General features: G+C 40.0%; 1 protein-coding gene across 1 annotated transcript; it reads left to right on the plus strand.

Moving 5' to 3' along the window:
- Nucleotides 1–1626: 1626 nt before the first annotated feature.
- On the plus strand, nucleotides 1627–11813 carry PRXL2A (peroxiredoxin like 2A). The gene is made up of 6 exons (XM_050899411.1): nucleotides 1627–1777; nucleotides 4573–4752; nucleotides 5119–5210; nucleotides 8854–8994; nucleotides 10016–10180; nucleotides 10318–11813. The coding sequence occupies exons 2-6, from the start codon at nucleotides 4575–4577 to the stop codon at nucleotides 10414–10416; spliced, it is 675 nt and encodes a 224-aa protein (XP_050755368.1). The 5' UTR covers nucleotides 1627–1777; nucleotides 4573–4574; the 3' UTR covers nucleotides 10417–11813.
- The last annotated feature ends 3202 nt before the right edge of the window (nucleotides 11814–15015 follow it).

Genomic DNA, 15015 nt, shown 5'->3' on the forward strand with positions numbered 1-15015 from the left:
GAATTCAGTAATGAAACATGCGCAGACTGGGAAGAAACCTAAAAAGATGACTGTTATTCTCAACACAAGGAATGGTTTGTTACAGGATCTTTACAAAGGCGAAAAGAAAAAATTGCTTGTGTTGTGAAAATTACTTACATTTATGCCATCAGAAATGTTAGGAGGCTTCTTTGTGCACTGTTTTTGGCATTTAAAGGACAATTTAGGTTGGAAGGGACCTCTGAAGTTTCTCCAGTCAAATCCCCACTTAAAGCAGGGCTAATTTTGAAGATAGGTCAGGATGCTGTATTTTGTAATCCTTAATGATATTTAAAAGCTCATGAAATCTTGATGAGCATGTTACCAGGTTATCGTGAATTGTAAATTTTCTTTATAGGAGTTAGATTACAAAGATATTTGTAATCATATGACTCATTTTTGGGGGGAATGTCTCATAAAAAATAATCAGCTCGGCTTATTTAGGATATGCAAGTTGTGACAAAGCTCTGAAAGATTTTTACGCTTGATATGGAATGTCTTGGGGAAGTTGGAAGTGGGAGAGAAGGGAAGAATGAGCAATGGTCAAAGCCATTTTAGACTAGGGTATATGTGCTAGTGCAGTCTAGCTTGTGAGAGTGTCCACTGAGTGTTTCCACTTTTGCTCAGCTGTCTTCTTAGGCAAGTATGTAAGTAAATCTGTGTGCAACCCTGAGTTTTATTGACAACTTGAAAACACAGACTTTCCAGGTTTTTTGGACACAGCTGCAGTGGGTCCTGTTTATACTGCTAAAATAAATGTTTAAGGATAGCTGTCCTCTTAATGACAATTTTTTCTCTGGTTGTGGGTGGGAGGGAAATGAGACATCTAGAAACCCATGTTTTAACTGGTCTTCTTGACACAAAGTGAAGATCATCAACGGGCACTTACAACAGGATTAAGACTAAGCTTGTTTGAATTCTGGTTAGCTGAGTACTGACAGACCATAAAATAACTCACTGTTATCTTGGAGATCTCTTGTGGTCACCACAAAAACACACAAAAAGATGTTTTTCCTTTTTTCTCTGGCCTCTGCTCTCTGTAAAGAGAAGTGCTCGTTCCCTTCTGGAGGTTTTAGCAGAGTTGAGAGCTTGCAGATCTGATAGTTTCAGAGAAAATGATGCTTTTTAGAAGGGATGTTGCCACTAAAGTAGGTAACCAAGCATAGAAATGCTGGGTTAATTCACCCATACAGCCTCTGTATTGAAACTTTTTTCTAACATTGTGCATTGTGATGGCTTTTTAATTGTTTCCAAGATTGTTTGTATTGTTTAGGCGTGCAGTGTGCGTGTGTGTGGGGGTTAGAAGTAGAATAGGCTGAAACATAGGGAAAATATTACTTGTAAAAATGCACAGTTCTACAGAAAAAGTTTAGCATGCAGATCTTAAGTTTAGTGCTGTGTTCCCAGCTTCAGAAAAGCTTTCTGTAATTCCTGTTCCCTATATGCACCCACCCCATAAAGAGGGTAACAAAATGTGTTCCGTTTAAAAAAAAAAAAAAAAAAAAGTTGAATGATTGAGATACCTTTAAAACAATCTTGCCGTGGATTGGACAGCTGTTCTTTCGTGACTGTGGCACATATTGCTCAAAGACGCTGCGAGCTGGGTCCTGGCTGCAAGGCAAAGGCTCCAGAGCTGGACTCCTGCCTAGTCCTGCCTACTCGCCACCCGTGGCAGCGCAGTTTGTCTTCTCTCCTGCCTGCGCTCGCATTCAGGGGGAGCTGGTGGTGGCTGATGCTTGTGCAGGCTGCGTGGGTTCTGGTGAGTGCGTGCACCTAAATGTTACGGGCTTACGGGATGCTCTGTTGTATCTTCTCCTGGTGGATTATGGCTTATGGGATGCTTTGTTGTATCTTGTTATTGTGGATTGTCGTTTGATGTTTAAAAACTCATAGGGTTTGATCACAAGGCAGTCGTGTTTGTATTTTAAGGTGGGGTGGAGGGTTGTGAAGTTATTTTGAGCTTCAGATTTCCCCAATAAACAGCAGCTAAGCAGAAATGAAGCTGCTAGTTGCAAATGCTCAGCTGCTTTCCATTTAGTCTCTTCACTTGGGGTTCAATGACACAGATGTGTCAGGGCTCAGCCTGTGTTGTTAGCAAATGTTTTAATAATCCTGGGTGCCGTTTCCCATACGTATTTTTCAAAGTGGCTCACTACTGTGTTTGCTTAGCAGGGGAGGAATTTCAGTATCACCATGTAGAGCTGCCTCTTCCATTCCCCTATTTATTTAAATAGCAAAAGATTCGCATATTTGAATAGGGTTTTTTTTTGTCACTGAGTGGAGACCAAAGAGTCCAACTAAACTGAAGAGGTGTGTTGACTAAGCTTAGTGATCTCTCTGTCAGCTACAACTGAGTGGAAGCTGGCTTTCAGCGATGCTAGTAATGCTAACAATAATAATAATGCTAATAAAAATAAAAAGCTATGTGAGAACTACTCATTAAGCAGTTGCCACGAATTCGGCAACATTTTTGTACACAAATGACATGCACAAGGGATAAATACTTGGTTTTTACCCCGCCTCTCCTCTTGCAACTAAGAATTAAGAGAAGAACAGTTCTTGACCAGACAAGATTCAAGTCCAAAGAACAGTTGGATAGTCACACTCTGGGAGGGAGCAGGGCTATAGCCTTTTGGGTATGCCGCAGAGATTTTAAGTCTTAACACAAGGATATTGCTGCATTACAGCAATAGATTTTGAGTTACATTTTGGTCATTCGAAAGGCTGGGGTCAGGATGGTCTCTGATACGAGTCGGAGGCAGATATCAAAAAATTGTCATTACAGTATGACTTTATGTTTGAATAAAGTACGTAGAGAAAGCAGATATGGTCAAGGAAGGTTTCCCTTGGTTAGAAATAAATGGTGAAATGGCGTAGAATCTGTTCTCTTATCTGCATTATGTTTGTGTAAACTGGCCTTGTTTCCTGCTCGGAATCATGGATTACTCATGTTTCTAGATACTGCCATACTGTCTTCCTTGGAACCAAGTATGCTGTTAAAAGAACAAAGCGATCTTTTTTTCAAAATGTTTTCTAGCTATTTCTGCAGGTGGGTAGTTGGCTGTATTTGTTTGTCAGTAGTATTCTGGAGCTAGTTTTAAGGATGGGAAGGGATTTTCTCCCAGAAAATTCTGGGCACAAAAGTGAGGAGCTACTCCTAGTTCTTACTTTCTGAATTCAGGCAACACTTAGCTGTGGGGATAAAGATTATGTGTGTCTCTGGTTTATTGCCAGTCACAGTTGAAAACAGTAATATTTTCCTATATTTATGAGGGAAAAAACCTCTCCCATACAAAAGTATATACAGACGGCAATATTTACCAAAACAATCTATCAGGGAATAGGGTTTTGCAGATGGCTCTGGAAAAAAATTGATTCTCCATATTGTGTAATGCTAAAGTTGGGTGACTGCAAATCTACAGCCCTTTGTAACACATAACTGTTGTGATGTAAGCGTACAATGACTTTTTATACTGCCAAAACTCCAGTGACTCTTGTACCAGTTATTGCTCAGAGTTGGATCTTGAATTTTGTCCATGAGGCAGTGCTAAGTGTGCTTTCCTGCATCCTCATAACTGATACTGCCTCACTGGAAGGTAGCTGTCAGCCATTTCCAGGCTTGTGAAACATGTGCAAGGGTCAGTATTGGGCTGTGGGGCATTCGTGGATGGATGGTGTTTAAACAAAATTGCCACCGAACTAGAGTTGCTGGTAACAACAAGCAGTGTTTTTACTTTAAGACTTGAGCATGCATATGTAATGGCTTCCATTGCAATGTTATCAGCTCTAACTGATGGGTGTGAGTTTAAGTTGTTTGTTCCTGATGTCACTTCTGCTTTAGCAAGAGTGGCAATTGGTTGGTATATAGAAGGTGCTGTCCAGGGCATGTTTGTATGTTGGATCACTATGTCTAATAAAACAGTTGCAAGTCTACATATTTCTGTCTGCACGCATGACTGGTGAGCTCTAATTTTGGCTTGGTGCCTGCTTTGGTTCTATTGTGGAACTGTAAGGAACAGGAAAGGTTACCAGTTACGGTGAACCAGATATAGATTTTTTTTTTTTTTTTTTTTTTTAAAAGTCTTCTGTGGTATATTTGTAAAGTTCACTGTTTAATATAGATTAGTGGGGGGAAAAAAACATTTAATCTACAAACGCTTCTTTTTTGAAAGAAACCACTGTCTTACTGTAGTAATTTAAGTTACTGGCTAACCTAGAGGTCATCTTGTTAGAGGCTCTTTATTACACACATATACTTCAATCATCTTTCTCCCCATTGCATCTGAGCACTTTAATCATGAATGTTTTTGTCAGTCTGGTAGCAGGAAAAGGTAAGAATATGTTGTTAATAGTTTTGATGTGGGTCAGGCGCAGAACTGGAATGTAATCTAGATCTTCTAAAACCCAGTTCAGTACGTTAATAAATATAGAGATCATCTCCAGTCAAACCAAAAATATCCATGTGAGCTTTTAGTTGTTGTTTTAATTCAGTTCCTCCTTGTCTGGCATCATCGATGTCCAGTGTTAGAGCTGCTTTCTTCTTTCTCTTTCCAGAAATGTCCTTCCTGCCTGACTTCGGGATCTTCACCATGGGCATGTGGTCTGTTGGTCTTGGAGCCATTGGTGCAGCTGTGACAGGGATCGTCCTTGCTAACACCGACTTATTTTTGTCCAAGCCAGAAAAGGCTACGTTGGAGTTTTTAGAGGAGATAGAGCTAAAAACTTTGGGATCAGGTAAGATTCTGGATGTGTCAGCTCACATTCTTTGATAATTGGGCTTTTATAAGAACCTTTGTAAGGCCAGGGTTGGAAGAGTTTTTCTTAGTCTTTCCTAGTCATAACACATAGTTGGGTGTTCGTGATAGCTGATAGTTCTGGTGAAGGAAAAGCAACCAAAACTGGTATTTCTGGATGAAACATGACATGCCTCTAAAAATCAATAAAGCAATAATACCATTATGCATATAGAAATTTTTTCCGATAGAACTGTATTTGAATGTGGAATTCTCTGCAGTGCTTTGTGTTGGTCCTTAAAGCATTAATCATTATAAACAAGAATGGCTGATATTATTGTTGATGTTGTTTCTACTGTATAAACAGAACAAAGAACATTCAAGGCAGGTGAACTATGGAAGAAGAATGGTGCAGTGATCATGGCTGTGCGAAGACCTGGATGATTTTTGTGCAGAGAGGTACTTGCTGGGCTTGGGGATTAATTAGGAAGAGTTGAGCTCTACTTGCATAGATTCCCTTTAAATAAAGGGAGGGAGTGAATAGGACAGTCATCGAATACATCTGAAATATCTGAAAGGTCTTGTTTTCTAGCCCAAACTGGTTGCCAGCTTACAGCATACTTACTTTCTTTGCAGCTGGTTTGTATAGTCTAGGTCCTGAGCATTTTCCTTCTGAAGGTGATGGTTACATGATTTTTACATCTGCCAGGGACCTAGCCCATGGTAATTAGAAAGGGAGATTACACAAAATACAATTGGTAATGAGTCTTATGAGCTAGTAGTATTCCATATGTCCAAAATAAATCTCTGTGAGCCAGGTAGTCTCTGGTCAAAACCAGCCCAAGACTGGAGTGGCAGAAAGCCATCAGATAAAGGTCATCAGCAAAAAAGAGATGTGCGTAAAGGGGAGTCCCTCACTGTTCTGGATGCTGAATGTGAGGCAGGAAGGTAAGGAGTCTGAAGACAAGGAGTTACTGTTCCATAACAAGGTGGGTTGGGAAACAAAATTTGATCCTTAAGTTGGCGTTAGGCTCCCTGGATGGAGCCTTAAACTACGCTTTGAATGTACTGTGTGGCTGGCAACAGCCATAACTTGCACCTTGGCCATTATTTTTCTCATAGCTATGGGGAAAAATAGCTATTATGTTGTTACTCACTACTCTATAACATGGAGTAATTAATATTGCAACTACTTAATTAAGGGATCTGCTCCCATCAGTATTAACTGCTTAAGTATGTGTAGAATTCATGGAAGGTTAGAGATTAAAGTATTTTGCTCTCTGAACAGGTGTAGCGTAGGCAGGAGGAGAACGCGCTACATGCCTAACTCTGTGCCTTTTGCATAGTCAGACAGGAGTTCATTAATTTTTTTTTTTTTTTAATGCTGACTTCCTAAGTAGAAATAAAGAGCCCAATTCAAAGAATTGTGGGTTTTTTTCTTTCAGGAAAAAATTGAGGAGAGAGAAATTTAATTTTGTAATTCTTATTTTTGGTTCAAAACTTCAAATTTTTAACAGAGGCAGTCACACTACTGATCAGCTAATTAGGGTAAAGAATTGTTTTGTATTTCAACTGTGAAAGTGTTTGAAAAAGCTTTTAAATTGTCTAAACCGAAGTTATTTTTGATTGTTACATTTGATTATTATATACTCAAAGCATTTTTGTGAGTTGACTCTTGCCTTTCTAAGACAATTCAGTTGCCTTTTTTTTTGTCCATTAGTGTTCGTCCATAGTATGAAAGCTGCTTCTTTCCCCACTGTCACTGACTCTGAGCTGGTGGAATGGTTCAATACAGGTGACTTGCCATATCTGTTAACCTGCAGGCAGTAGGTTTTTATTTTTTTGCAAGAGACAAAATACACTTGGTTCCCACAATCTTACACCTTGGAAAGGATGTTGAACTTCGTCCTTGTTGACAGCACCAAGAAGGAATGTGTACTTCCCTGGACACAGTGGTGGCATTGAAAAATGGCCATTCTGCCTCACAGATCACCGACCTGATATCAGTGGTGACGACATGCTTCCATTATCCACTGCAAAGGTTGTCACAAATCCTACTGGAATGATGCCTTTGGATCCTCGAGAATTGAGGCCTGTAGACTTAAGAAATATGGAGTCTTTTATCTTTATCATCTGCATCCTAAATCATCAGATTCCTTTTTTGTTATTTAAGATAGACTATGTTTAACAGGACTGCACTTTCTACCTTTCATAGTCTAGATCCGGCCATGTAGTGATCCAGTGCTCCAGTCACGGTGAAAGTGCCATGGGCTTGCTAAATATTGTAGGTATCGACTCAAGCGGTCTAAAGTAGTAGAAGAGCCATAGTTGAACTATCAGAGGGACATACTGAAATGGGAATTGTTCTTTTGGGTTGTCCCTGCCTTGGTGGAGAGAGGAAGTATTCTGCTAGGGTGTGCTTGTCTGCTTTTTACAAAAACAAGAAAACAGTTTCACAGACTAGATGAAATGGTCACAGCCCCATGGTAAGGCTGTACAGCTGTTATGTGATATAATTTGCCCACAAAAATAGACTTCTTTGCTTTCTGTAATTGTATCGTTTTTAAATAGCAGTAAAGAAAATCAGGTCTAGTCCCAAGATGCTGCTTGAAGTCTAATCGCTTGAGAATGTTAAAACTTAACTATGCTCTTACATTATTCCTGCTCTGTCCCCTCCCAAAAGCCAAGCAAGGAGACACAAAGTAAACCCCACCAAACTGCTGAAGTGCCTTTCTCCAAAAGGCTAATCAAGGTTTGATGGTGTCACTATCTCTCCAGAGATTTCTGACTTTACAGGGCACCCCACTGCACTAGCTTGGAACATCAGTTCTTCGATATGTTAGGTCGCAATACAAATCTTTTCTGGTTTTTTTTGTTGGTTGTGAGAGTTTTGAACTATATAAAAAATCCCAGATAAAATTGTTATTAACCCCCCTTTTAGGAAGATCATAAGGCACTTTGTTGAGGGAAAACAGAAAATAATTACCACATCTTTAAGAACAGAAAAGAGGGGAAAGATCTAACAAGCGTGAGCTATGATCCTTTAACTCTCACTGCTCACTACTCGGTGTTTGCTTGTGATGCTGATTCATCCTTTTTCATTTCCTCTGAGAAAGACAGAGTAGTGAACTGGAAGGCTGCCCTTACCCTTTCACCTACTGATGTCTTTCTCTAATGTCTTTTCTCCTGTCTGTTCAGCCCTATCTGTCTGATACTTGATACTTGTTAAATTCTAGATGTCCTGCAAGCCTTTGAGTTAAGGCATTTCGCTTAGGTGGCTGAGGGTGTTCCCGTAAACTGTGTCCATTTTTTAAAGTGTGAAGTTCTTTCTGGGAGTTTTGTCCTTTAAAAATGACCTTTCTCCATTGGAGATGAGAAGAAACATATTTTCAGTGTGCATTCTGATCTGTTGGAAACCTCAGAGGTCTTTGTAGAAACTGTGGGAGCTGGGATTCCTTCAGCAGAACAAAAACCCCAGCAGATGAGTGGTGACACCTTACAGTCTTACACACTAGAAAAAGCAGTATTGCTTCTGGGATACTGAAGGTGTATGAAGAAATTCCCTGATTATTTTCACTGGGGGATCTAGGAAGGAGAGTGCATCTTCACTCCATTGCTTATTCTGGACTTGTATAGCCTGCTCCTGCACAGGGCCCTCAAAATACTTTGCAAAAGAGCTGATAATGATGTATTTCTCCTTGGAAAAAAGGATTGGAAATTCTGGCCTGGGAAAGTTAAGTGACGTGCAGGCAGTATCTTTTTACTGTTCTGTAAATACTTTAAAAGATAGTTGAAGCCCTAGCCCAGGCAAGGTATATCTACAGCTTTGAGTTAAAAATATGTTTTCTTCAGGATTTTAATGTTTTATCCAGTAAATGCTCAAAAAATCTCCTTCCTCTGTGCTTAATGAAGAAAATTCTAGTAAATCTAATGAAGACCTGCCTAGTAGTAGAGCTAGCTTAAATGTCTGATTTACAGGTTTGTTTCTGTTTTGCACCTCAAGCTAGAATTTGCCTATGTTTCTGATGCTCTTGAAATTCAAGATGAAGCTTTCCAACCTCCTTTTACTGCCTGAAATGTTTGGGTTTTTTTCCTTTCTTAGGAGGCTTCTGAGCTCTCCTCTCTGAAACCTCAGCTGTCCAAGCTGGGTGTCCCTCTCTATGCCGTTGTGAAAGAGAAGATAGGGACTGAAGTGGAGGATTTTCAGCATTATTTCAAAGGAGAAATCTTTCTGGATGAAAAGGTATAGTAAAGTCAGTGTTCTCCTTTTGCTTAAAAACAAGCTTATGAATGTCCTCTTCGAAGAGCTTGTATAAATAATATAGATAGAATGTGGTCTGAATGAAAAAGGATTTAGTAGCATTGTAGTTTAAGAAGTTAATTAGCTTTGCTTTTCTATATATATACATCCTGCTCAGCTACAAACTGCTCTGTAGCTATGCACTGATAACGTGCTGTTGCAGGATTATTCCTCCCTTTAACAGGTAAACAATATGGCCTATTAATATTTATTCCTTTCTTCTACTGGCTGTGTGACTTGCTGATGTTTATGATGTATGAATCAAGGTCTGAAGGTGACAGACATAATTCATTTGTGATGTACAGGCCAAATTGCAGTGATGTGGCTTGTCCCAGTACACTGGCACATGCTGTATTGCCAGTCTCGTGTCTTACAAAACCATGGCCCTGGTTACTCCTTAACTCGGAAGATGCATTTAGAAATCATTTGGCTTCTGAAGGAAAAAGAATAGGTAATACTCGAAGTCAACTAGAAGATACCTTTATTTTCCCTCCCCACTCTGCCTGTGTGAAAGAATCAGGCTGATTTAAAAAAAAAAAACCACAAAACACCAAAATAGATCGCTGATAAAGTTTCAGGACTTGGCACCACTGTTACCTCTTTACCGGTATTTTTATTGCCATACTTCAAAAATAAGAAAAAAGATGTTTATCACAAAGCACCCTTGTTGTCAGCAATAGGGATGTAGATGTACATGGGGCTTAAATACCTGTGGATCAACTTAAAATCCACATGAATTGTGGCAGTACAACTAGTTGGCTGTGTGGAGGTAAGTGGTCAGGTAGTGCAGTAAAGAGGTTAGTTCAGGTGCACGTTCAGGTGCAATTTCTTTTTAGCTCTGCCTGGTTACCTTTTGTGTGTTGTGACCTTTCTTGGATACACAGTTGGCTGGTTTCCTGCATTTCATTTGGGAGGAAAAGTCATTTTCACTTTGTTTGCTGAGATATTTTCTATTTCCCTGCAGAAAGGCTTCTATGGTCCACGCAGACGAAAAATGATGATGTCAGGCTTCTTCCGCTTTGGAGTCTGGCAAAATTTCTTCCGTGCTTGGAAAAGTGGATATAGTGGTAACCTGGAAGGAGAAGGATTCACCTTGGGAGGAGTATATGTGATTGGGGCAGGAAGACAGGTACTGCAAGGCCATCTAGGAGGCTTTATGTCTCCTGTGAGACCAAAAGTTTCTCTTCTGGAATTGTTCAGTTGCTGGTCAGTTGATCTCCCATCGGGAGACTACTGTATGAATTTCTTTCTTTTGTCTTTGACTAGGGTGTTTTACTGGAGCATCGTGAGAAAGAATTTGGAGACAAAGTCAGCCTTCCATCTGTCCTTGAAGCTGCTGAGAAGATAAAACCACAAGCTTCATAAGCGGAAAAATAGTTGCATGTGTTTCTGATCACAGCTTGAAACGTAGAACGCATCTGTTTTTTGAACATGCAGTTTAATTGCTTCTTAACTATTTAGTGATCAATGCAGAGGAAAGATTCTCTATTCAAACATAGAAAATGGTGAAAATCCTCCTGGAGCTTTTTTTGTTGCTTTGCAGCCTTTCACATGGTCAGGATTTCAACTGCTCTTTTGTGTCTGACTGTATTAATGAAAGGCTGGGTCTAAAATCTGACCTAGCCTAGATGTTTCCAGTCAGAGACAGTCGGTTGAAAACCTGTCTACCTAGGGGAGCAAAGCTCTGCTAAGGCTGGGGTAATGGAGTACCAGCTGAGGTTGAAGGATAATAAAACTTCATGTAAATGAAATGCCTTTGCTTTTTCCTTTTTCATTAACATGTAAACACATCTGTGTTTCTAGAAGACTAAATCCTGTCACTCTAGATTATTCTGAGATTCTGCATTCAAGACATGCCACTGTGTCTACCCAGCAAGTTTCTTGTTAGTTAACTACTGGCTCTAGATCTTCCAGCTCTTTGTGTGATTCCGTGCAAGGAAGATTGAAGACACTAATGTGCACTTCAGAAGATAATTGTGGCATGAGGGCAAGTTCCTTCTTGTGTTTAAGATTCTTAAAAAAAAAAAAAGGGAACAGTATCAGAGAGCAGATTAGGTAGAGTTTCCATCCTGGCTTGAGTTCTGCTGTAGAATGGCTGGACTGTTGCTCCTAAAAATAGATGCAGTGTTGCACAATATGATCCATGAGAGCCAATACCATACGTAGCCAAATATATGTACCTAGACTGAAGTATGAACAGGACAGCATGAATTTTCCAAATGTGCTGATGTTTCAATGTCTAAACAAAATTTTAACATTGCACTTAGGATTATTAAGTGTTGCGTATCCTTCATTAGCTGGTGTATATAAAAGGCTAGGTAACGTTGGAAAAAATGTGTGGGCTAGAACATACTAAGCCAGCAGAAGAATTAAAGGGAAGGATTCTTTTGTCCTGGCAGCAGGTCAGTCTGAACTGTTGTTCTGCTTGCTTCTGACTTTAAAATTAATGAAACCTTCATGTATTGTTGGTACTGAGGGCAGGGGTACTTTGCATCTCTGACATTTTGGTAATATGCCTGTTTTTGCTCTGTGTGCCAGTGCCTATCCATCTGTATTGTTGAGCTGTGTGCAAAAAAAATGGTCATACATGATGCTGACTGTATGAAACCTAAATGCCAGAAACTCTAAAACTTCACAAACACTGAAGCCTGGCCTTGGTCTGTGTTAAGTCAGTTATGCAGGCTTTAAAATTGCATCATTATGGATGAAATCCTGCTTTTTTTTTTTTTTTTAGTATTTATGTCCAGGCAGAGCTAATTTTAACTAAAAATATTTGTGCTCTTCAGAGTCCGTTCTTCAGAGTTCCCTGAAACAACACTAGCAGTGAGGATTTTGAGTGATTCATATGTTCACAAAGATGTTTCATTTGAAAACTAAATGAAAATTGGATTCCTGTATGCTACTATCAGCTGAAATTTGTGTTTGACTGTTCTGGGGGATGGAGGAAGGAACAGGAGTTTGGAGAGTAGGGCAGCAAAGTCTACAGCAAATTGACTACATGATACGGACTTTCTCTATAATGGCTCTCCTAGGAGTCATGGACACGTGCAGAGAACCATGTATTGTCTCTGTCCATGTTCTGAGCTGCCTGAGTAAGTATGCCCATAAGATGGTGTAAAAAAGCTGTTGGATGCTCAAAGACATAAAATGACTGGCTGGAGGTGGGCTCCTCTGAATGGCAGCCAGACAGCTGCCAAGAGTTTGCTCCGTGAAATAAAGAATTGTGCTTGCGGGTGCTTTGTCCTGGGTTTTACCACTGAAAGGAAGTACCCGTATCATGAGTGCTTGCCTGACACAAGGCACCTAAAACTCTTCCTCTACAAACCTGCAAAGTTCAAAGCATTGTGTAAGTGGCCACTTGTCTGCAGTAGGCGTATTGTTACTCTGGAGTGCAAGTGGTAGGAGACACAGAAGATGCTAGAAGAAATGGGTGTGAGCTAGTGTTTCTTACAGTTACAAGATGCTACTAATAACAAAGATCTTACAGTAGGAGGAGAATTCTGGATCACAGCTCCTATAGAGTGTTGAGTTTTCTTTCCAGTGGGAACTGGAAGGCTTTGCCATTTGCAGAGAACGGATCTTGCACAGAGACAGGCAAAGAAGGTGCTGATCTTAGACCTGCATTTCAGGCCTTGTTCCAAGGGCTGTTTATGTATTTTACATAAACATGAAATGTGAAAGGCATAAACAGTCCTTGGAGAATGGGATGGAAGCCAGATAAATTCCAAGAAATATAAGATAAAGTGAAGTGCCTTTAGAACCTGCTAAATCCAGAGAGCGTCCACTTACAATTGTGTGTACATGCAATTGAATTCCACCCGCTCCGACAGAGCTGGCCCCTGGTTCTTTCAGTCAGGCTGTGGGAAGTCCTAGCTGATGACAAGGATGCCCTGGGGTTGCAGCCCTGCTGTTAGCCCACCCAAAGGGACTGTGTTTTGTGATCTTGGAAGCTGAAGCAGGAAGCCATCATGTCCAGCATTTAGAATGTTTAGCTGAAGTATAGTGGCTGTTAAACATACAAATCACTAATGCTACAACATGCCGAAATGTACCTTTAGCGTAGAAACATTTTTAGGAAGACCCATTAAGTCCTTTTGAGGGTGTTTATTAAAATACTCTGAGGGTGTTTATTAAAAGCTCTGTCAGCTTCAGCAAAGGCATATACATGGTAGCCACGTCAGACCTAGATCTGGGAGAGTGTGTTTTTCTACGGTTAACAGGATAGTTCCCATAAACAGCTAGCGGGACAGTGTACTTCTTGATTCACAAGTTACGTAAGCTTACCCACATTTCAAAGTTTTCTAACCCTGTCTTTCAGAGATCAAGTCAAAATTTGGAGCCACAAAAGGTCCAAATGGTATTTGAAAATGTTCTGAAGAATTATTATTGATATGTCTGATTATTTTTTTTTTAAACCAACCTTGGGATTATTTGGAGTTGACTCATCCTTTCTGAACTCCATGTTGACAAAATACAAATGGAGAGGATAGAAAATATGTCGTGCCTAGGAGCTAGGAACAGTTAATAGGAATTGGAAATGGGCGGTCTCAAAGAAATAAAAATGACAGCAAAATAGTAAAGGAGGAACAAATGAATTCTAAGTGAATTTCCAATGCTGGAGACTGCAAAGTCTGACTATCTGGTTTTAAAAAATGTTTTCTTTTTTAAATGTAGAATGTTCATTGAAAAATTTTTTTTTCATAGTTGTTGATTTTGTTGTACCAACAGCTACCTCTGTGTCGTGGTTTGACCCCAGCCAGCAGCTAAGCACCACGCAGCCAGTCGCTCACTTCCCCCCCGCCCCGCAGTGGGATGGGGGAGAGAATCGAAAAAAAAAAAGTAAAACTCATGGGTTGAGATAAGAACAGTTTAATAACTAAAGTAAAATATTATACTAACAATAATAATAAAATATAATAATAGTAATGAAAAGGAATATAACAAAAAAAAAAAAGAAAGAAAACCCAAGAAAAGTGGTGCATAATGCAATTTCTCACCACCCGCTGACCAATGCCCAAGCAGCGATCCACCCCTCCTGGCCAACTCCCCCAGTTCATATACTGGGCATGACGTTCCATGGTATGGAATATCCCTTTGGCTAGTTGGGGTCAGCTGTCCTGGCCATGCTCCCTCCCAGCTTCTTGCACACCTACTTGCTGGCAGAGCATGGGAAACTGAGAAATCCTTAACTTAGGATAAGTGCTACTTAGCAACAACTAAAACATCAGTGTGTTAGCAACATTATTCTCACACTAAATCCAAAGCACGCTGTACCAGCTACTAGAAAGAAAATTAACTCTATCCCAGCTGAAACCAGGACGCTCTGCTGGCCCAGTTCCTTATATGCATTTAATGTTTTGATTTTTTTTTCTTTTAACCCATGTACACAAAATCTAAGTCACTTATCAGTGCATCAAATATCACATCACAGTTCAACACTCAGCTGGTTACTGGAAACACTAATAATTGAAAGTTTGTTTATTCTGGGCTTGAGAAACAAAACTCCCTTTTAGTAATTTCTCTTCAGTCAGCTTTTCCTTATTTGTAAGCCTGTTCATCTTTTTTTCAGTACAAAACCAGGGTTAATAATTTTAAGAAGGAAAATGCTGTGAAGTCAATGGGGTAGGTGTAATGTAGGAATGTGCTTTTTACTTGCACTTTTAAAAATACCAATTACATTTCCTATCTGCGGTGTCCTTTTAAAGCCATGAGAAAGATGGCCTGCCTCAGAGGGTGTTTTCTGTTTATTTCCTCTTCTGCATTTTTGTTTCCCTGTGTGGGTTATCCATTCCCACGGCTGTCAGACTGCCTGCAGTTGGTGCCATTTGCGAATATCCACGAAGAGAAGGGAATGCCAAGGGATCCCTGCCATTTTCTGATGCGTTTCCTGTGATGCACTGTGGTAGAAAGAAAAGGAGGAGCAAATTTCTTTTTCTCTCTGGACCGCTGGATGTCACTGCTACC

This window comes from Gymnogyps californianus, chromosome 6 (assembly GCF_018139145.2).
Source record: "Gymnogyps californianus isolate 813 chromosome 6, ASM1813914v2, whole genome shotgun sequence".
NCBI classification, from domain to species: domain Eukaryota; kingdom Metazoa; phylum Chordata; class Aves; order Accipitriformes; family Cathartidae; genus Gymnogyps; species Gymnogyps californianus.